Source organism: Pimephales promelas, chromosome 4 (assembly GCF_988280905.1).
Source record: "Pimephales promelas chromosome 4, fPimPro1.hap1.1, whole genome shotgun sequence".
NCBI classification, from domain to species: domain Eukaryota; kingdom Metazoa; phylum Chordata; class Actinopteri; order Cypriniformes; family Leuciscidae; genus Pimephales; species Pimephales promelas.
Window position 1 is genome coordinate 17,973,674 of NC_142772.1, and position 24,024 is coordinate 17,997,697.

General features: G+C 38.7%; 2 protein-coding genes across 4 annotated transcripts in view; one reads left to right on the top strand and one right to left on the bottom strand.

Annotated features, from left to right (window-relative positions):
• Nucleotides 1–15,937, top strand: part of ptgs1 (prostaglandin-endoperoxide synthase 1) — a 33,525-nt gene extending 17,588 nt beyond the window's left edge. Inside the window, exons 6-11 of the mRNA XM_089130030.1 lie at nt 9–190; nt 553–636; nt 1,111–1,357; nt 5,419–5,705; nt 14,435–14,582; nt 14,901–15,937. Of these exons, the coding sequence (XP_088986156.1) occupies nt 9–190; nt 553–636; nt 1,111–1,357; nt 5,419–5,705; nt 14,435–14,582; nt 14,901–15,250 (1,298 nt within the window). The 3' untranslated portion in view covers nt 15,251–15,937. The remainder of the gene's footprint in view (nt 1–8; nt 191–552; nt 637–1,110; nt 1,358–5,418; nt 5,706–14,434; nt 14,583–14,900) is intronic.
• A 5,417-nt stretch (nt 15,938–21,354) lies between these two features.
• Nucleotides 21,355–24,024, bottom strand: part of LOC120477492 (uncharacterized) — a 70,732-nt gene continuing 68,062 nt past the window's right edge. For all 3 annotated transcript variants that reach the window (XM_089130037.1, XM_089130038.1, XM_089130036.1), the window contains one exon: nt 21,355–23,260. In XM_089130037.1, coding sequence (XP_088986163.1) covers nt 22,835–23,260 — 426 coding nt within the window. In that variant the 3' untranslated portion in view covers nt 21,355–22,834. The remainder of the gene's footprint in view (nt 23,261–24,024) is intronic.

The following is a 24,024-nucleotide window of genomic DNA, read 5'->3' on the forward strand; positions in this document are numbered from 1 at the left end:
TCTCTCAGGGAAAATGAAGCTTCCAGACCCCAAGATTCTTGTAGAGAAGTTCATGTTAAGACGGAATTTCAGGCTGGACCCTCAGGGAACAAATTTAATGTTCGCCTTTTTCGCTCAGCACTTCACGCACCAGTTTTTTAAGACTCACAACCGTATGGGACTTGGGTTCACAAAAGGTCTAGGTCATGGGGTGAGTCACAATTTTTTAAATGTAACATAATATCTCCTGCTGTTTTTTCACAGTAGGATGTGCAGGAACCACATCCATCCACATAATTATATAATTTTGGAAGGACTTGGGGGAAGGGGTGGGTCAAAAAATGTTATCTCATTGTCAGCACACAAGCATACTTTAAGTTCATATTTTTATGTCAGCATAGGTTATATAAAGCCTTGTTACCTCTTATGATTGATCATTTAAATCAGTGTTGCATGCTATGAAAACTAAAAAATAACTTAGTTTTGTACTGTACTGTATTTGCTATTCGCTGAGTGTCTGTATTTTTAAAACTAGGTTCATTTTGCATTTTTGCATTGCATTTTGAAAACTAGGTGGATGCTGGACACATTTATGGAGATTCTCTTGATCGCCAGCTGGACCTCAGACTGCATAAAGATGGGAAATTGAAGTACCAGGTACTGTTCACATCAGGCATGTTGGGGAGTCATTAGTAATGCTAGGCTGAGCATGTCTGTGTATATATATATATATATATATATATATATATATAATAATTCTGCTTGTGTTTCATGAACGAGACCCATGCATTTTCAGTTGTTTCATGTCACAGCTGTGTGCAAGTATTTCCTTCTGAATGTGCTTCATCTCTTAGTGTGGGTGTGATTATAGTTTAAACATGTGGTTTTCGTTAACCGTCAGTGATGTCATTTAAAATACTGCACACTGTTTAGTCTAGTAGCAGTAAATACCATATCTAGGGTGCTTGGTTGGTTAATGTGAGCATAATGTTCACTGATTAAAACAACTTTAAAAGAGATTTCAGGATGCTCGTTGTTCAAAAGAATTCACTCATTTACTGGTAATGAAAAAGAAATAAGAGAACAAAAAGTTTTGAAACATCTTCTCAATTCTGTTTGGCTCTGATATAGGTTGTCAGTGGTGAGATATACCCTCCTACTGTGCTAGATGCACAGGTCAAAATGAGCTACCCACCATCTGTACCTCCAGAGATGCAGTTGGCCATTGGACAAGAGGTGTTTGGACTGCTGCCGGGTCTCAGTATGTACGCCACCTTGTGGCTGCGTGAGCACAACCGCGTTTGTGATATCCTGAAAAAAGAACATCCGACCTGGGGGGATGAGCAGTTGTTTCAGACTGCCAGGCTAATCATTATAGGTAAAGATTTCCTCAGATTCTTTTAAAAATAATTTGATGTACTTTAAAATATATACCACTCAAATTATGCACTTTGCAGTCATGGTTGTGTGCCATTTAAAATGCCTAAATTCCAGTTCCATTCCTGAATTTGAATTAAAGGGTTAGTTCACCCAAAAATGAAAATGATGTCATTGATGACTCACCCTCATGTCGTTCCAATCCGTTCATCTTCGGAACACAGTTTAAGTTGTTTTAGATTTCGTTTTCTATCCCTCCATTGAAAATGTATGTAGGCTACGGTATACTGTCCTTGTCCAAAAAGACATCATAAAAGTAGTCCATGTGACATCAGTGGGTTAGTTAGAATGTTTTGAAGCATTGAAAATTTTGGTCCAAAAATAACAAAACTTTATTTAGCATTGTATTCTCTTCCGGTTCTGTTGTCAATCCGCATTCTGACGTAAGATGGTTCTCTCGTATTGCGTAAGTTTAGCTTACGCTAAGGCTAAAGTAATCTTTTCTCGAGATATTAAAGCCAAAAATGATCCTTAATTTTGTATTCTTTGTCAACGCAGTGCTTCGCGCACACTACGTGTCACAGCCCGCTCAAGTGAGTGTGGCTTAGCGTATAAAAGCTCGGCTCGGAGGCTGCTTCCCTGATTTTCATCTCTTCAGCGAAGCTCATCGCACCGCTGAATCAGCAACTGCAAGTAGAGGAAAGCTTCTGTGGAAGCCGGTCGATTTCTCGACCGCCTTCCATGCCAGCAACGCTATCCGACAACATATCCCTTTTCTGCTATTGCATTTTACTGTGTGTGTGTGTGTGCTCGCCGCAAGCGTTCTTTCAGAATGCCTTGCAGTTCCTGTGGCTCTTGCCTAGCCCCGCTCAGCGGTGGAGACCATATTGTGATCTGCATGGGTCTCTGGGCCTGGACCACGCAGCCCTCACACTTTCGTCGGGAGGCTGTGTCCACTGTGAGGAGCTGTCCATGTCGACCCTGCGGGCTCGTCTGGACCTCTTCAGTGCCGAAGCAGTCTCTCCGCCATCTGCTGGACCACACAAAAAGAAGCGCCATGCACAGAGACCGCCAGAGCCCTACGCAGAAAACAAACACTCGGCCGTATCAACTCCCTAGGCTACTGCAGGAGAGTATTTAGCAGCCAATGAGCCGGTAACATTACCCTCTTGCCTGCACACAACTGCCGTTTTCACGGCGACCCACAGAAATCTCATAAAGAGTGTAATTTCTGGTTATTCGGCTCACGCCATTGGTGTTTTAAGTGTAGAGAATGTGCCCATGCCCCAGTGTTCACCCTTACACACAAGCACTATGACACATGTGTCGTTCACGCCCACAGAGCCCACTCTCATAAAGGTGATAAATGCTGCTCGAGTGTCAGATGTAGAAATCGCGAACTCGTGCTCGCGTATCTCTTATGCCCGCTCTGTCATACACTCACTCACTGATGATGGCTTAGGCCGAAACGCGTCTGTGTGGACATGGTGAATGAATAAATCTTCATGAGATTTAACTAGAGAGTGCGGTTCTTTTTCTTTACATTGATCACTGTTTTATAACTCGCACCCAAAAAACGTCTTGGTAGTTGAGCGCGCCTAGTTTGAGCGCTCTGTCATACGGCCATTTCAACCTCATATAAATCAGGTTGTGAGTAAGTCACGTGCCCACTCACCAGCACTCTTTACTAAAAGACACACTGTCTTGCCTGCTCGCGCGTCACAGAATATTCATATAACACTTCCCATTCCCAGAAACCGGGTTGCCTCACATAAAACAGCCAGTTGTCGCTGTCAATGAGCCGCCGCAAATGAGCACTCATATAAATCAGGTCGTGAATGTAAGTTATGTGCTTGCCCAAGCGTGCTCATGCTTACTAATGAACGTTTTGCCTCCGGCGCCGCTCACTTGCTACAAAGCTCTCAGAAAAGGTTCCCTGTTCAAGGTAACCGGGGTGTCATGTATGAAACAGCGTGCCATCACTGTCAGCAAGACGTTCCTCATAGAATCTACGTCGCAAGCTTGCTCACGAGCGCTCGCGCTCACTGTCAATCGCTCTGCCTCAAACGCAGCTCACGCTTCAAAAACGTATCAAAATCGTTAAACCCCCCCCCCTCCCCCCCATTTGGTGTAATCGGGTCATTACTGACAAATCAGCTTAAAGCGATTGTCAGTGAGCTGCTTTGTTTAAGCACAGAGGGCAAATCTCCAGTTCAGTTCCCCAAGCCCACAGTGTGTAGCGATCGGGACCCGGAGACCATCCTCCCCTTGGCTACACATGCAAAATCATGGGAAGCGATTCCAGAGGTTTCAGAGTGGGTGTTAAGCTCAATATGACAGGGCTATGCACTTCAGTTCGCTCGCCGTCCCCCAAGTTTTGTCACACGGACAAGAGTCGACAGTGAATGCGGAAGTAGCACATCTACTCTGTGCAGAAATAGCCAAACTGCTGTGCCAAGGGGCCATAGAACCACCATCAAGCAGTCTAGAGCTCCCTCTACGAGATGGATCTATGCGTCTAAATGGTCTGTTTTCTCCAAACCATGCACAGACAGAAATCTGAACCCGCATAGGGGTGAGGTCTCGCAGGTGCTCGGTTTCCTTCAAGAACTGTTGGATAAGGGCAGGCCCCAATCCACGCTTAAAGGTTTCGTGGCGGCCGTTGCAACGTTCTCTAGGTCGAAGCAAGGCCGGACACTAGGAAGGAACAAGTTGTTCATACACTTCCTAAGAGGAGCCAGAAGGATGAACCCACTGAGACTTCTGTCAATCTAATATGTGTATGTCCTGCCCACGTGCTTGTGCGCAGGCTACTTTCAACTAACCAGCTCTAATCTGCAGATATGTGGGCTGATACGCAACATGCAGCCCGGCGGCACCGCTCAGCATTTCCCATGTGTCGGCTGCCTGAATTCCCACTTTTCAGTGTTCCCCTGACTCCCTGGGACTCATAAAGTGGATGCTTGGCGCGTACGGCGTTGACAAGGGGTTCCCGTAGCGTAAGCTAAACTTCCGCAATACGAGAGAACCTCTCGGAAGAGAATGAGAGGGAGCGAGTTTTGCGTAACCGGCCGTGCTCCCGCCACGAGCAATTTTCACTTCAGATGATGAAACCAGGGAAGCAGCCTCTGAGCTGTGCTTTTATACGCTTAGGCACACCCCCTAGAGCGGGCTGTGATGCGTAGTGTGCCCGAAGCGCCACCATTGGGTGTGACGTCACGCCAGGCTCAGTGGTAGGCTGCTGCAGTTGCCGCAGAGCAGCCAATGAGCACGCTAGACAGCCATTCCCTTTCTAGAGAAAACTAAGGTTAAGTTGGATAACGTTATATTACATTATAAATACTTATATTATATTATAATAAGATATATTTGTGGCAATAAATAGATTTTTTTTTTATGCCAAAAATCTTAAGTAAAGATTTAGATATTAAGTAAAGATCATGTTCCATGAAGATATTTTGTAAATTTCCTACCGTAAATAAATAAAACATTTATTTTTGTGAGTGAATGCAGCACAATTGTATAAATGGGCAACTTTAAAGGCGAGTTTTGATTTTTTTTTTTTTTTTTTTTTTTTTTTTTGCACCCTCAGATTCCAGATTTTAAAATAGTTGGATTGCGGCCAAATATTGTCCTATCCTAACAATTCATCAATTAAAAGCTTATTTATTCAGCTTTCATATGATGTATAAATCTCAGCCAAAATTGTGACCACGTGACTGGTTTTGAGGTCCAGGGTCATATTAGTACGTACGTTATTTATACATATCATTTTTCATACAAGAGATTTTTTTTTAAATATTATATTTCAGTATATTTATATTTAACAAATTAACATTATTGTTAAAAGTCATTTATTGAAAGAGAGAAAATTCATAAATTATGAATTTCCTCCAACCTTGGTGTCTATTTCAACTCTGATGCTATTATTATATTATATTCAAATCTGTTATAATTTAAAAAGGTTTTCAAGAGTGCTCACAGTTTTCCTTTGTGGTACACTATTTACATAATGTCAGTTTTTACTAATTTATTGTAAAATGTTGACTCTCTAAACTCAAGGTGAGACCATTCGTATTGTGATCGAGGACTATGTGCAGCATCTGAGTGGTTACCGGCTGAAGCTCCGGTTTGATCCCAAGATACTGTTCACCTCACAGTTCCAGTACCAGAACCGCATTTCTGTGGAGTTCAGTCAGCTTTACCACTGGCACCCGCTCATGCCTGACAGCTTCCACATCGATGGAGATGATATCCAGTACTCTCAGTTCCTTTTCAACACCTCTATCCTCATGCACTACGGGGTGGAGAAGTTGGTCGAGGCCTTCTCAACCCAACCTGCAGGACAGGTAATGACACCATGAGGGTTAGGGAGAACTTAATCACTTCAACATCAGTTCTAAAAGGGAAGGTGCAGTGAGCCTTGGGTTGTGTCTGGGTTATGTTTAGGTCTGTTTTTGTCATTCCAATGGTAATTTCCAATGAGTTTACCACCCTCCTATATGGAAACATGTCTGTAAGTGTTTTATTGCAGAAAGACATGGAAGCCCCATACTTAAAATTTTACCCCAAAATTACTTCCCTCACCCTCATGCCATCCCAGAGCTTCAAAGTTGATGCTTTAAAAACCAAACAAAGAGAAGGTAATCCAAACAACCCTAACCGGACGCGCCTGGACATGCGATAAAAGGTATCTTTTCCATGTTTCCATGAGTGTCGTCATGACGAAGTAGTATGTCCCAAAGCTTGCCTACTCCTTTGCTACACACTCAAAAGTGTGTACTTTTTCTTCACAAAGGGCGTAGTATAAGTAGGCGAATTGGGACGAAGCCACAGGGTACTAGAAAAGGGAAAGGATCTAGAATATATTGTTGTAGCATTGTGGGTAAGAGGGGAGGAAGTTGTTATAGAAAATTGCTATAATCCTTGCTAAAGTTTGGAAGTAGATAAGTTAAGAATTAAAGGAAATAATAGAGAAAAAGTAATATCGTGTGCAGATTTTAAGGCTCACAGTAAAATATGGGGGGGGGGGGTTCACAGACAGATGTAAATGGAAGGGTAATTGAAGATTTGATGGATGATAAGGAATTAGTGTGAATGAATGACGGTGGAGGAACAAGAATTAACATAACAACAGGAAAGGAATTAGCTTTAGATTTGTCTAATCCCTTAGCTGGAATAAGTAACTGGCCTGTTTCAAACAATACAACGGTGGGCAGTGATTACTACCCAGTATCATGCTCAGTGGGAGAGCAAGTGGAAATAAGACCAGGTGAAGGAATACTTAAATGGGGTTTTAGAAGAGCAGATTGGGTCAAATTCCAGCAATTAACTGAGGAATCATTATCTAAGATAGTAATTTCTGGAAATTTAGACTGAACAAAAAAACAAATAACATCAGAAATGATTATGCCAGCAGCTGGATCTATTCCCAAGAGTAAACAAAGAAGGAATAAAAAACTGGTACCATGGTGGACAGAAGAGTGTCGTCAGGCTGTTAAAAAAAAGGAATAGAGCATTTAAACTAGTTAAAAACACCCATAACATGCAGCATTTGATTCAGTATAAAAAGGCACAGGCTAATGTGAGAAACAGTACGTCAAGCTTAAAGGGCAAGTTGGAAGACATTTTGCAATGCAATAGGAAGATCAACACCTGAAGGAGAGGTTTGGGGAATGATAAAAAGGATATGTAAAGAACTTGGGTCTATGAAATATTAATAATCAATAATAACTTGTTGTGGTTAAAGGGTTAGTTCACCCAAAAATGAAAATTAAGTCATTAATTACTCACCCCCATGCTGTACCAACCCCGTAAGACCTTCGTTCGTCTTCGGAACACAAATGAAGATATTTTTGATTAAATTTGAGAGCTGTATAACTACCACATTGGCTCCTAAGGGACTGCCTCTTGACGGCCCAAAAAGTCAATGAAGAAAATGTTTAAATATCCCAAGTGACTACCGTGGCTCAACTATATGTTTATCAAGCGACGCGAATACTTTTTGTGCGAAAAAACAAACAAAAATAACGAGTTTATTCGACTATTTCTTTTCTTCCTTGTAGGCCAGAACGAGACTTCCTTATAGATTTCCACGACGCATGCGCGAGAATTGCGATCTGAAGTAGTGTAAGCTGGTGTAAGCAGATCGCAAATCTCGCGCATGCGTCGTGGAAATCTAAGGAATTCTCGTTCTGGCCTACAAGGAAGAAAAGAAATAGTCGAATAAACTCGTTATTTTTGTTTGTTTTTTCGCACAAAAAGTATTCGCGTCGCTTGATAAACATATAGTTGAGCCACGGTAGTCACTTGGGATATTTAAACATTTTCTTCATTGACTTTTTGGGCCGTCAAGAGGCAGTCCCTTAGGAGCCAATGTGGTAGTTATACAGCTCTCAAATTTAATCAAAAATATCTTCATTTGTGTTCCGAAGACGAACGAAGGTCTTACGGGGTTGGTACAGCATGGGGGTAAGTAATTAATGACTTAATTTTCATTTTTGGGTGAACTAAACCTTTAATTATGAATATTTGGGTCAGTTAATTGGATTCAGTTCGTCCAACAAACTCGTTGTTCATTTATTCTAAGAATAGGGTATCTTCCATAGCCACAGAAGAATAATTATTTCTTGGCATGTACAGCACTTTGAGCATGTAGCAAGATCAAGATTGTAAAAGTGACGTTTGCAAGCAGTGAATCAGACACAAATACATAAAGTGCACAAGTTTTATTAACTAAATCATAAACATGAAGAAACTAAACAAACCTATATACATACATACATGCATACCTAGATAAATAGGTGAGTGACAGAATGAAATGGGAAACAGGGAAAGGAACTATGAGAAGATCCATGTGAACTCTTAAAAGAACCAACAGCATTTCATTTCCACATTTTATTGAATTGGGTTCCGGCAGTGGCAAGTGGAAGTTGTTTGAACGTTTTCTTTCTCTATGAGCACATGGCAGTTTTGGTCAAGGCCTGAACCACCGTTGAGGCCACCCCGAGCACCCAGGAGAAGTGAGGAAGTCGGAACAGTGGGTGATTGGAGTCATTGTTGGTTGGAGCCGTGGTTCCAAACTCCTGAGATTATTCTTGGTTCTTTGTGAGAGTCTTCTCTCTCCTGCCTTAGCGCATTTCTGGTTGGATCAAGGCCTGTCGGGCCCTGGGCCATGTTGAGGGGGAAGCTGTTCCCCAGTATCACCAGAAACAGTGTTGCAGCTGGATGAGAAAACCCAAGAGAGTGAGGTCACATGTGGACTGTCTCTAATAAAGCTTGAGAAAGATCCAACCCCTAAAGGTTGACTGACCAATAAGAAAGGTGCCATGTCTGAGAGGGAAAGTGGCTCTTGGTTGATTTATGGTCTTTGTCCCCAGTGTGCTTAGACTGTTCATTCATTCTCAAATAGACATAACAAATCCACATTGCATTCTAAGAGAAGGTGATGTACATCAAAGTTTGAGTCATTAAATGAGGATTAATTGGGTAGGAGGCATGATACAGGTGAGGTTACATTGACCATTAGCTGGTTGTATAATACTGGGTTTCTGTCTTCCCATTGTCTCTCTCTTGCCCGTGTGGCCACATTCCTGAGGAGGTTGTAAAATCTCCTTCTCAGCCCTGTAACATGACACTGTTTCAGCTCTTGTGTTCGTTTCATTGGGGGTGTTAGCTTTGGAGTTAAACTTTGTATATAATGAATAATTAGTGTGTGTCTGATGGGTCCAGGCCCTACAGATGAGGAGTAAGGAGAATGGGAAATTCCAGCTCTAACTACTGAGGAAGGAATAGCAATCTCCAATAAGGATGAGGCAGAGATCAAATAGTTTTGGTAAGGACATTCAAGTACCACATAAATAAAGATTATAAAGAATTCATACATGTGTGTATATATAGATGGTTCTAAGAAACCTGAGACAGGGGTGACAGGATATGGGGTGGCAATACCTGCTAAAGGAATAGGAATCAGTGATGCGCGGGTCAATGTATAAACAACCCGCAACCGACCGACGTTTTCAACTACCCGCCCGCAACTCGGACCGCAAAAAAAGTAAAAAAATATTGTACCCGACCCGCTTCCTGGCCGCATTTTTTAAAAGTAGTAAATGCTCATCGGAGCGTTATTGAGCCATAGACGTGTAACAACACAGCATCGCAAGAAGACGTAGGCCTACACATAACAAAGCCAGCACTTTGGTCATCATCTTTCATTATTTCAGTAAATGTCTCCCACACTTTTACTCTTTCTATTTGTGTATTTGCGGAGCTTCCACTCCCCAGTCTTCACCTTTTCTCTGCCGCCTCCATCTCTCTGCAGACTGTAGTGATCATAGACATGGCCGGTTCGTGAACGAATCGTTCTTTTGAACCGGCTCTTTTTAGTGAACCGGTCGAACCAGTACACAAAATCGAACTAAATCGTTCGAAACAGTTCACGTCTTGCGTCAGTGCTGATCCACAAGTTACTAAAGTTACTCACTTTCAGACATGCCTGACGGTCGCCTACGAATCGAAATAAATCAATATCCTGAATTATATTTTACTCCAGTAACCGAGACATGTTGGTGCCACTGTTGTGATGAGCACGAGCAGCTGATACTGTGGACTACCGAACGCACAGGGACAGCGGTTCTCGAATCACCAGTACAGAACCGAGAACTGTTTCGACTGATGTGTTATCTTCGTGTCAGTTATTCAGCCAATAATGTGTAGGGCTGTATATTTCATCAAAAATTGTGTCTAGTGCTATATTAATACAAATGTTTTGGCATCTTTTTTCAAACGACCCGACCGACCGCGACCCGAATATCATTAAAAACATTTTTGGATGACCCGTAACTGCGGGTAACCGCGGGTGACCGCAGGCACCCGCTCATTTCGGATCAAGCCGCGCATCCCTGATAGGAATTAATAGAAAAACAGATTTTCTTAGGTATGTACACAGTGGAAATGGTGGCAGTGTTAGTCGCATTAGGGTGAGTGGAAAAAACAAGACTAGAAAAGGTGCTGATATGCTCTGATTCATCGTCATTGCTTAGTTTAGGTCTTTTCCCTCGAAAAGCTGTCAGGATGTATTGTCCTTCAGTCAGTTACAAGGATAACAAATCAAGGAGGACAGGTACAATTTGTGTGGGTTCCAGCACATGTAGGGGTGAAAGGGAGTGGATGAATTGGCATAGAGACTGACAATAGCAACTGACTGGCTACTAATGTTATACTCAAACAGCGTTGGCATTAGTTTACGTTCTTGATCAAATCGAAAATAACATCATAAAGCATATATACATGAAAAATACGTTTCAAACATTAGTACTTATACAAAATTCAAGTCCATAATGTTTGTATGCGTTTGTCGTAGACACAAATTAGCATAACTAGTAGCCTAGTGGCTATAAAGCCAGCACTGGTATTTGAAAAAAATAAAACACAAGGCTACGTCTGGAATTATACATGCAAATACATTTAAAATGATTAAGTCTTAGCCTACTTACAGGTTGTGGCCCAACAACTGCTGCCTCTGGTTTTAAAGTTGGAACTGCTTCATGTTTTAGTAACAGTTTCTTGTTGAATTCGTGGAGATTCTGGAAGCTGTCTTCCACAAAATGCGCAGCACAGAAGGCTAAATTATGATCGTCATTTTCAGGAACATAATCAAACATAATCTCTTCCACATACCGGAAGTGGGCACATCCACTGCCGTTAAAAACAAAGAAGTAGTCCTTGTCGATTCTACTTTATTCATGATTGAGTTTAGAGTGTGAATGTTACCTTTGTGTGTGTACCGTCTGCCAGCCTGTACCTGTTTGTTGTCTTGTTATTAGTAAAATTTTGTGTTGGAGCCTTTTGACTTTGAGTCTTCTTAAACCCTTTAGTTTAGCTTGAGCAATGAGAAAGGTGTAATTTTCAAGTGGGAAAGGTTTCTTTGATTGGAAGCTGACTCATTTGCATGATCAGTTTGAGGTGGCAGTTTGTGTCCCTTCAAACTCTGATCAATATAACAAGCATACAATGCATGCTATAAAGAGGTGAAATACACCAATGTGCTGGCCGTTAAACAAGGACCATTTTGATTGGAAGCATGATATAGATAAGGTTACATTAACTAGTTCTAACATAAGGCATGCATAAAATGGTATTCAATACAAAGACAATACACAAAACGGTAATGATACATATGTCCTGGGGTTAAGCATGTTCCTTCATAGTACATTTGTATGTGAATTAATGGAGAATAGTATGGTTTGCCTGTGTCTATTTTTTTCTTTCTGGTCTATGCTGTTGCATTTGACAACCTTCTGCATTTTTCTACTTGGTAAATCATGTCTTATCTCACTGGCATATCTTTGCTGCCATGGTAACCAGGGGCCTGTTCTGCCCTTTTAGGAGGTTGTCACAGACACCTTGGCACTTAGTTTTGTTTTTGGGAGAGAGCACATTCAATTTAATAACTGGGGTTTGCATGGATTACTTTCTTGTTCACTTTGCATGTTTTTGGAAGCATTATAGGGTTAGTTCACCCAAAAATGAAAATTAAGTCATTATTTACTCACCCCCATGCTGTTCCTTCGTTCATCTTCCGAACACAAATAAAGATATTTTTTATGTAATCTGAGAGCTGGATCACTCTTCCATAGAATGCCTAAGGGACTGGCTCTTGACGGCCCATAAAGTCATTAAAGAAAAGGTTTAAATGCTCCATGTGAATACAGCGGCTCAACTATAAGTTTATCAAGCGACGAGACTACTTTTTGTGTGAAAAAAAAACATAAATAACGACTTTATTCGAGTATTCCATTACTTCCTTATTGGCGCATGCGCGAGAACTGAGACGAGGACGTTCTCCTCGGTTCTCCTCATAGACATATACACTAGACCTCACCTTGGATACGGCAGTTCATTAGAACGAATGCGTCAATAGAGCCGCCATCTTGAAACAGGGGAGCCCCTCCACTTTAATACTTTAATGCATCAGCGTCAATGTACACAGGTCTAACGCAAATAAAATCACCATTAATCATCATGAATGCGATTTTTCTTGTTTTTTGGTTTGTTCCAACGGTCAGACATGTATTTATCATTGATTCCAGAAAGAAAAAAAAAAATATATTTATTTTTTTTTTTTTTTAAACATTCTTCCTAGTTCAGATTTCATCCGTGAACTTCATACGCTGCACAAAAGTCCGCCACCATCAATGAATTCGAAGTAAAGGCAGAGATAGCAGCGTTACCTAGCTACTTCCTATGACAAGACCCCTGTTCCAAGATGGCGGTGGTTTTGACGCATGCTTAGAACCCCCAGGTGAGGTCTAGTGTATATATGGGTTCTCCTTTGACTACTTCTTTTTACCGGCTGCTCACCGCTTAGGAGTATTATTGCCACCTACCGTATAAGATGATGATAAGGCACGCTGTCGTTTTTTGAGGAGATTAAAGGCTTTTAAGTGCACCTTGTAGTGCGGAAAATACTCAAATTGAAAAGCGTACAGCGCGCATCTTCCTCTGCTTGTAAACAGAAAGTTTTGCACTTCCAGCTATATCAGCACATCATCTTATACGGTAGGGGGCGGTAATACTCCTAAGCGGTGAGCAGCCGGTAACAAGTCGAAGGAGAACGTCCTCGTCTCAGTTCTCGCACATGCGCCCATAAGGAAGTAATGGAATAGTCGAATAAAGCCGTTATTTATGTTTTTTTCGCACAAAAAGTATTCTCGTCGCTTGATAAACTTATAATTGAGCCGCTGTAGGCACATGGAATATTTAAACCTTTTCTTTAATGACTTTATGGGCCGCCAAGAGCCAGTCCCTTCGGCAGTCTATGTAGGACTGATCCAGCTCTCAGATTCAATCAAAAATATCTTTATTTGTGTTCCGAAGATGAACGAAGGTCTTACGGGGTTGGTACAGCATGGGGGTGAGTAATTAATGACTTAATTTTCACTTTTGGGTGAACTAACCCTTTAACTTTGAGATATTTATCCACTTCAATTAAATTATATTAAAGAGATTGTTTTTTGTTTTTTTTTGTTTTTGTTGTGTGTGTGTTCATCTGAAGGAAAAAGTCATACGTCTGGGGCGGTACATTTTTAGGTGGAGTATCGCTTTAACTGTAAAATAGTTTAGCTGAACAACAGAATACAGACAGAAACATTTGTTGTGTGTGTGTGTGTGTGTGTGTGTGTGTGTGTGTGTGGTGTATATGTAGTATGTATATGTGTGTTGGTATAATCTGATGGGTATGATTCTGAGAAACTTGTATGATGGTGGGATTTCTGTTAGATAAACATCAAGCCTTTACATCAGAGCATAATCAGCCTTGTGGGTAGGATCACACATAATATGTGCCTGCAGAATATCAACAAAAAGCTCTGCAGAACCTTGAACTAATGTTGATAAATGGTAAACATTGAAATACACATTCCAAAATTCTTATGCTCACCAAGGCTGCTTTTATTTAATTAAAATATCACTAAAACAGCAATTGTGAAATGTTATTAAAATTTACAATAATTGTTTTCTATTTTTAGAAATGTAACAATTTAATGTATCCCTGTGATGTCTTAAGTGCCACATGATTCTTCAGAAATCATTCTAATATGCTGATTTGCAGCTAAAGAAACATTTATTTTTATTATTATTATTACTATGTTTTTGCTGCTTAACATTTTTGTTCAAACTATGAGACCATTCACTAAGAGTGTAATTAAAACTTATATTCATTAAGGATGCATTAAATTTATCAAATGTGAAAGTGAAGACATAATGTAACAAAAGATTTCTGTTTAATAAATGCAAAAAAATTACATTTTCAAATATTCGGTCACTTGGTTTAGAGTCTAATTCTCACTTTTATTAAATAAATGCAGCCTTGGTGTGCAAAAAAACAACAGGCACTGTAGATAATTATGTGTTTACTTATTTTTAATAGTTGAAAATGTCATTTCACCAAGGAATGTAATGTTTCTCTAAGAGATTTAACGTACAACGTATTTTTAAATGATCGTTTTTATTTATGGTAAAGATGGCTCATTTTGTATATATATATTTTTTAATTATAAATCTCTTTGTGCTGGAACAGATCGGAGGTGGTCATAATATTCACCCAGTGGTGTGCAAAGTAGCTGAGGGGGCCATCACTGAATCGAGGGAGCTTCGACTTCAGCCCTTCAATGAGTATCGCAAGAGATTCAATCTGAAACCCTATACATCATTCTCTGAATTTACAGGTATGATTGTACTAACACCTTTTTAAAGCTTCATTTACAATGAAAAGTACAAGGAAAGAATCATGGACAAATTATCATAAAGAGCTTCTGTGGTTTCTTGAATGCTCACTATATATTATTTTTAAGAGGTCCGCATGCATTTGATTTATCATTTATTCTTAAGGGGTAATGAGAGAAATAAATTCAGGGTTACTTTTTATATACTTAATGTTTAAACAATGTTTAGGTGCTTACTACACAACACATGCGCTACCCATCTGCACACTATATTTATGCAGGGTGTATAGGCGATTAATGGCTGAAATTACTGTTTTACAGGAGATGAAGAAATGGCTAAAGAACTAGAGGAACTCTACGGCGATATTGATTCGCTAGAATTCTACCCAGCTCTTCTTCTAGAGAAGACACGACCTGGTGCGATATTTGGCGAAAGTATGGTGGAAATGGGAGCCCCATTTTCCCTAAAAGGCCTGATGGGAAATCCCATTTGCTCCCCTGACTACTGGAAGCCCAGTACATTTGGGGGGCAGACCGGCTTTGATATAGTAAACTCTGCTTCTTTGAAGAGACTGGTTTGCCTCAATACAAAATGGTGTCCTTATGTATCTTTCCATACTCCTCCATCAGATTATAAACAACAGAGGACATCTCATGGTGGTGAACTTTAGCACAATGTACTTCTCCAATCTGTTTTAAATCAAAGACCACAATTTTGATCTTTAATAAGAAGCTTAATGATATTCAAGTAATTTGATAAAAATAATAAACTTGTATACCAGAAATGAACTAGTTATTGGAGAGTTGTTATTTGTTACAAGGTGATTGAAGAATCATTTTTCATAATATTACAATATAATGGGTAACACTTTACAACAAGGTTCATTAGTTAATATTAATGTATTAACTAACATGAACTAACCATGAGAAATACATGAGCAATATCTTTGTTAACATTAGTTAATAAAAAATATAGCTGTTCATGTTAGTTCACAATGCATTAACTAATGTTAACAAGATGTGTACAGTATAATGTATTAGTAAATGTTGAAATTAACATTAACACATATTAATAAATGCTGTATGTGTGCTGTTCATTATTCGTGCTAAGAAACTAATGAACCTTATTATAAAGCGTTACCATATAATGAATGCTTTTGCAATATGAAATAATGTTCAGAAAGAACACACATGAGTATTTTATGGACTTGACTGACTCTTTGCTAAGTCCCGTCTTAATTGATTGATTGATTGATTGATTGATTGATTGATTGATTATTAATCCCCAGGGGGGAAATTTATATGTCACAGCAGCACATAAATACAATAAAAATAAAATAAAAACACAACAACAACAACAGGTCTTGTACTCAAATATCAATTTTTCAAAGCATTATGACCATGATTAAAAAGTATTTGCCAGCCATTGTTCTTTTATTATTTAACTTAAAGGGATAGTTCACTTTGAAAACAATTTTTGATATGTTTTAGCTTACCTCAAGGGCATCTAAGATGTAGGCGTCTTTGTTTCCACAGTATTTTCCATTTTGACATTTTTCGGTCAAACCGGTGTTGTCTGTCAGTCATATAATGCAGTTTTAGGGGGTCCACCTCAAAAAGCATGCACAGAGAAGTCAAAATTAAACATGATTTAATGATTCATAAATGTTAGTACACACTGATGGCCTAAGACATGAAACGAGCGGTTTGTGTGAGAAAACGAACGGTATTTATATCGTTTTTACCTCTTGTTAACAGCCGTCGAACTGATCTGAACCAGATGTCCAACTGAACCGAACTGAAACGTCTCCAGACGTTACGCCGGAAGTGATCGCTTGCGTGTGTACGTCACGCATTGTTTACACGGAAGTTTTACCATTCAATAAACATATTAGATGTACGGGAAATCGCAATGGAAGACTATTTCGATATATCTAAATATGTTTAGTGAAAGGTAAAACTTCCGAAATCTCCGTGTAAACAATGCGTGACGTACACACGCAAGCGATCACTTCCGGCGTAACGTCTGGAAGACGGTTCAGTTCAGTTCAGTTGGACATCTGATTCAGATCAGTTTGACGGCTGTAAAAATGATATAAATACTGTTCGTTTTCTCACACAAACCGCTCGTTTCGTGTCTTAGGCCATCGGTGTGTACTTACATTTACGAGTCATTAAATCACGTTTAATTTTGACTTCTCTGTTCATGCTCTTTGAGGTGGACCGCCTGCATTATATGACTGACCAACAACAACGGTTTGACCAAAAAATGTCAAAATTGAAAATGCTGTGGAAACAAAGACACCTACATCTTGGATGCTCTTGAGGTAAGCTAAAACATATCAAAAATTAATTTCAAAGTGAACTATCCCTTTAACAATTTATCCCAGCCCACTTAATGAGCATATTTTACTGAAAATCATGCTGTTAACAATAATATCCAGTTTATTTTATGAAGTGTTTATGGGAAGTTTGTGTCTGAGTTAGAAACAATAACTAAAGGTGGAGCTTAACAAAATATCCGAGGATTAGAGGATTTACGAGGTTGGTAATTCTATTCAGTATTGTGGTAGGACTTTAAAATTAGTTTCCATTTGTTATTAGTTAACAAGAACTAACACTGAAAATTACTTCTAAAGCATTTATTAATATGAGGGGCCATTTTCAAACTTTGTATGCATTTTGGCCGTACATTTACATGATAACTGCATTTTGAGGGAAACGGTTTTCAAAGTGCAAGTTTTTGAAAACGCTACTGTTAAGGGTTATATAAACTACAATGTATAGACCATTTCACAAGATGTAAACAACACTGGTCCAGAAGGACTTCCTGTTTCAGTTTTTTAACACTACATAAAAGCTGGGATAAAATACAACCAACAGAACATTTAAAACTGAATCAAAAATTTAAACAAAGATCTTTACAATGTTTTCTTTACATGTGAAATAAAGAAAACAGTTACAAACTGAAACAGGAAGTGCTTCTGGACCAGTGTTGTTTACATCTTGTGAAATGGTCTATAAGGGTTCTATAAACTCCATGTAAACAACAAAAACACATGCGTGTTCACATCAATAATTAAGATAACAAATGTAGCCTACTGATCATTGTCAGTTAATATTTGTTAATGCATTCACTAACTTTATCTAATGGAGCCGTATTGTAAAGTGTTATCAGTATGGTTTACCATTTACTTTATACAGTGAACATGGGCATCTATTACCTTATTTGTTACCTACTTGATCTAACCATTAAAATGGCTTCTGTTGGTGTAAAGTTAAAACATTTTTTTACTTGAATAAAATCTGAACAAATAGCTTTGTGCAAATGACATTGAGGGATGATTTTCAATTAAGTAATTCAAACGTTTTATTCAATTTGGCCGTTCATTTACAATAGCGTTATTTTCAGCATGTACTTTGCACGTGCATGCATATTATGTCTTCAGTCTATAGGCTCTCAGGGCCCTATCAAACACTCGGCGCAATGCAGGGCCAAGTGTTTTTTGCCAGTTTCAGCCTGACGCAGTTATCATTTTCCCATCCTGTAAATAGCCTGTGGTTTTAATAGCAAATGCATTGGTGAGCCCATGGTCTGGACTGAAAACGAGGTGTTTTCAGGCGCATTGTTGGCGTGCTGCTACAAACCCAATTCCATAAAAGTTGGGACACTGTACAAATTGTGAATAAAAACAGAATGCAATGATGTGGAAGTTTCAAATTTCAATATTATATTTAGAATACAACATAGATGACATATCAAATGTTTAAACTGAGAAAATGCATAATTTTAAGGGAAAAATAAGTTGATTTTAAATTTCATGGCATCAACACATCTCAAAAAAGTTGGGACAAGGCCATTTTTTCCACTGTGTGGCATCCCCTCTTCTTTTAATAACAGTCTGCAAACATCTGGGAACTAAGGAGACAAGTTGCTCAAGTTTAGGAATGGGAATGTTGTCCCATACTTGTCTAATAAAGGCTTCTAGCTGCTCAACTGTCTTGGGTCTTCTTTGTTGCATCTTCCTCTTTATGATGCGCCAAATGTTTTTTTTTTATGGGTGAAAGATCTGGACTGCAGGCTGGCCATTTCAGTACCCGGATCCTTCTTCTACGCAGCTATGATGTTGTAATTGATGCATTATGTGGTTTGGCATTGTCTTTTTGGAAAATACAAGGTCTTCCCTGAAAGAGACGACGTCTGGATGGGAGCATATGTTGTTCTAGAACTTTACCTTTCAGCATTGATGGTGCCTTTCTAGATGTGTAAGCTGCCCATGCCACACGCACTCATGCAACCCCATACCATCAGAGATGCAGGCTTCTGAACTGAGCGCTGATAACAACTTGGGTTGTCCTTGTCCTCTTTAGTCCGGATGACATGGCGTCCCAGTTTTCCAAAAAGAATTTCAAATTTTGATTCGTCTGACCACAGAACAGTTTTCCACTTTGCTAGAGTCCACTTTAAATGAGCCTTGGCCCAGAGAAAACGCCTGCGCTTCTGGTTCCCGTTTAGATATGGCTTCTTTTTTGACCTATAGAGTTTTAGCTGGCAACAGTGAATGGCACGGTGGATTGTGTTCACTGACAATGTTTTCTGGAAGTATTCTTGAGCCCATGTTGTGATTTCCATTACAGTAGCATTCCTGTGTGTGATGCAGTGCCGTCTAAGGGCCCGAAGATCACGGGCATTCAGTATGGTTTTCCGGCCTTGACCCTTATGCACAGCGATTGTTCCAGATTCTCTGAATCTTTGGATGATATTATGCACTGTTGATGATGATAACTTCAAACTCTTTGCAATTTTTCTCTGAGAAACTCCTTTCTGATATTGCTCCACTATTTTTTGCCTCAGCATTGGGGGAATTGGTGATCCTCTGCCCATCTTGACTTCTGAGAGACACTGCCACTCTGAGAGGCTCTTTTTTATACCCAATCATGTTGCCAATTGACCTAATAAGTTGCAAATCGGTCCTCCAGCTGTTCCTTATATGTACATTTAACTTTTCTGGCCTCTTATTGCTACCTGTCCCAACTTTTTTGGAATTTGTAGCTCTCATGAAATCCAAAAGGAGCCAATATTTGGCATGGCAATTCAAAATGTCTCACTTTCAACATTTGATATGTCATTTATATTCTATTGTGAATAAAATATAAGTTTATGAGATTTCTAAATTATTCCATTCTTTTTTTACTCAAAATTTGTACAGTGTCCCAACTTTTTTGGAATCGGGTTCTATTTTAAGGCAACTGAAATAGACTGTGCCATTGACCTGAACAGTATTTTTTTGTTGTTGTTTTTTAAAGAGCGCATTAGTAATATGCGCCTATAGGCTATCCGTTTCCTCTCTGGAGAAGCGTTCAGTCTTTCTGCTTGCAAATTCTGCCATGCTAATGGCAAATCCGCCATGGCTCGTTGCCAACTGGCTTTTAAAGAGAATGGGAGATGAGATTCTGGTTTATTGCATGTAAAGCCCAAAACACACCCATTTCTCATTAAGAGAATAGGGACAGCCTTTTTAGACCATCCTTTTATACAAGCAAAAGTAGATTCTGACTGACACGAGTGCACTTGCACCTTGTGCTTTAGACCATGCGCTTAGATCGTTAAAATAGCCAACCCGATCTCACGGGAATCCGTACGAATTTTACGAGGTGGCTAATTCGTAACAATTTGTACGACCTCACTCGTACGAATTAGTACGATTTAGCTAAATCGTACATATTTTACGAATTAGCCAATTCGTATGAATTCGTACGAATGACCTACCCCTGACCCCGCCCCTAAACATAACCGTCACGTGGGTTTAGACAAATCGTACAAATTTGTACGAGTGAGGTCGTATGAATTAGTACGAATTAGCCACTTTTGAATCACTCGTACGAATTCGTACGAATTGGTCGTGAGATAGGGTAGAAATAGCTATAATAGACTAAAATATCGTTTTTAGTCATTTGCATGAATCCATGTGAATGGGGATCATTTTAGTTAAAAACGTTTCAGTTTTTAGTATATTGTTGACTCGAAAACAACCCTTAGGTTTACAGGCACTCATGTTGCCAAACATCTATCCATCCATTTTCCAAATTATGCGGGTCGGTGGAGTCTATCCCAGGTAAACACCCTAGACAAATGGATGACCAGTCCACCGCAGGCAAAATAAATATTTAGCTTTTCTAATTCTCATAGTATTTGCCTCATAGTTTGATCTGTTAAGTAAATGTATGGTCTAAAGCACTGTTCAACTTGGGGGGAAAAAAGTAATTTGGCATTGAACTTTGAATATGTGACTGGCCGTTTTTTTTTTTTTGTTTGTTTGTTTGTTTTGTTTTTTCAGTGTTTACTGTTGAATTAATTTATCTTCCTTGAAATAAACTTATATAACCTTATATACTATCCCTGTCCTTCTAAGCAAAAGGTAAGCATTTAGCACCAATATTATTAGAATTTTCTGTAATGTGATTTTGTTTGTCAAAAAGAACTGAATCTGTACGTCTGATAATTGTCAAAAGTGGTTTACTGAAATAAAACAGAAAATATTCTATTTTACAAGTTTTTAAATTGTACATTTGAATGGTGTGATTATGCTTACCATTTCAACAAATTAAAAACAAATTGAGGCCATTAATACAGAGAATGACATTTTCTCTTTTCATTACACTATTAATTGTTCTGAATATAATTATATAGTTTAAATGCTATTCAATAATACTTGTGTCTCAGCTTCCTATAATATGACTTGTGTAAGTTCAAGAAAGTCAACAAGAAACATAGTTTATTATTTGATAAATTTTACTTCTATATACAGTAAAAGGAAATTACAACAGTTGGTTACCCATGAAGTACAATATTCCCAAAATTGTGAGATTAATGTTTAAGAATACAGTTCACAGCAATAACTAATGTTAAGGGTAGTTTAACCTTTGGCACGAGCAGAAATAACAGTCAAGTTGTTGCACAATTAAACCATTTTACAACTTTTAAGTTCCATGATCTCATTGCATTTACTCTCCGTTAAAGTGGAGACCTTTTCCAACAATATTTTACACAATTCCATGGTTAGGCTCGTAGAAATACTTCCTAAAAATATGTTTGAAAAGTAGCTGAATATTATCTAATTTTCAGAAATACATTAACATATACATTTAATTACTCTTAAATACTTGCAGTATTTTAAATTCCTTGGCATATGAAAAAAAGTGTCTGTGAACCTGATGAATGATAAATGTTACCTGCAAATATTCCTTGTGTCTGCATATGCATACTTCCCTTCTACAAAAATATACAGTACAACAAAAAGCTGAAAGTGAATTATATTTATCATACAGACCACAAAAGATTTCATGGTTGTTATTCTGTAAATGTCAATATTTCATATATTAAAATGTCTTAGTAAAAATTAATGATGGTACCTATTGTTGTAACTATATATTCTTATATATAAATAAAATGATTAAATATTCTTTAATTAATTTAACATAAAGTGAAAAAATCCTTGAATATTCAAACTACAATTTTACATGTATTTTTTACCTTATTATTAAACATTCCAAACATCTGTTATGGAAGAAATGGTGGTTCATCTGATTGAAAAAAAGGAAATATTAAAAAAGCTTTTTAAACTAATTCACAAATATTGAGATGATTAATATAAAAATAAGATTTTGCCCAAATAAATATTTTTAGTTATATCTTCCAGACCTAATGCCACTTTTGTATATATATAGTGATTTTTAAAAATGGTTTAACATCTAACAAATGTAAATTTACTGTCAAATATTATTAATAACTTTATGGGTTTTGGAAGTTAGGCTATGTATCGCCATATAATTTACAGATAATTCTTCTTATTTTTTATTATCGGTTACATACCACTAGTAATGTTACCAACACACCATCTGGTGATACTGGAAACATTGTCACTTTATCTTTATGTTAAATTTCTTAATTTTTTTACTGTAAATTTAACAGTATTTTTTCAGTGCAGTACAGCAGATGTACAGTACAGTAAAAAGTCACATCAAATTTAAATTTAGTACATAGTACTGGGAAAGTACGGAAATTCTATCGCATGGCTCCATATGAGCTCAGACTCCTTAGGTGCCCTTTCGTTAAATCAACATTATAAGAAATGGCAATCATTAAAAAAAAGAGGGAGAAAAAGCATCAACCCCATCTTTATACTAACTGACAGTAGTGAAGAGAGCGATTTAAAAAAAAAAGAAGAGACTTCAATATTTGTTAAACACACTTGTTATTTACTGTGGCTAGCAGAGGGTGCAGATAGTTCATGGTCCAGCCTGGTGTTCACCTGCTGGCCCGGGGCCCCAAAAGCAGGGCATTGAGGAATGCCAGCTGCTGAGGGGGCCGAAGGGTAGAAGTGCACATCCACAGCCACAGAGGTCATGCCCAGAGACACGCAGTGGGACAGCATGAGGGGAGAGAAACCGTGGGAGATACTAATGCTGTGGCGCACAGGAGTTGAGGAGGGATCGGTGGTCTGGAGGGTCAGGGAAGACCGCAGACCCTCCTCCTGGGCAGGTGCTGGATTGGCTGGAGGAGGTGAGGGGGCGTCCTGACATGGTTCAAATTCTCTGCTCCTCCAGTCCTCCATACACTGCAGCTGAATGTCAGAATGTGGTGAGGGAGACACCTTCCCCTCCTCAAATATTGTCTCCAGCTAATTCATAATGGAAAAAAGACACAATATTGTTAAAAAGTAAGTGTTGCTTCTTCCTTTATATATTTCAATGCTCAAATTGACTGTACGTTCTTAATGTGTGGAGTCACTGAGATTACGTTTTTTGAATAGGAATAATACTAGCAAGTTCAAAATCAATCTAATCATTTAACAGAAAATTAATACATGTTGAAGAACGTTAAAGGCATACTCCACTTTTTTGGGAAATACGCTCATTTTACAACCCCCCCAGAGTTAAACAGTTGAGTTTTACCTTTTTTGAATCCATTCAGCCGATCTCCGGTTCTGGCGGTACCACTTTTAGCATAGCATACATCATTGAAGTGCACAAAACCATTAGCATTTCTCCCAAAAAAATTACCAAAGTGTTTCGATATTTTTCCTATTTAAAACTTGACTCTTCTATAGTTACATCGTGCACTAAGACAGACAGAAAATGTAAAGTTGTGATTTTCTAGGCTGATATGCAGGGAACTATACTCTCATTCCTGCGTAATAATCAAGACACTTTACTGCCGTACTATGAGTGCAGCAGGCACAATGACTACACAAACTTAGTCCCAGTCATGTTGGAAGCTGGGCACTATTTTCAGGCGCTGCGTCATAACTAGGGCTGTCAAAACGATTAATCGCGATTAATCGCATCCAAAATAAAAGTTTCTGTTTACATAATATATGTGGGGGCACTGTGTATAATTATTTTGTATATATATATAAAACACACATGCATGTATATTTAAGAA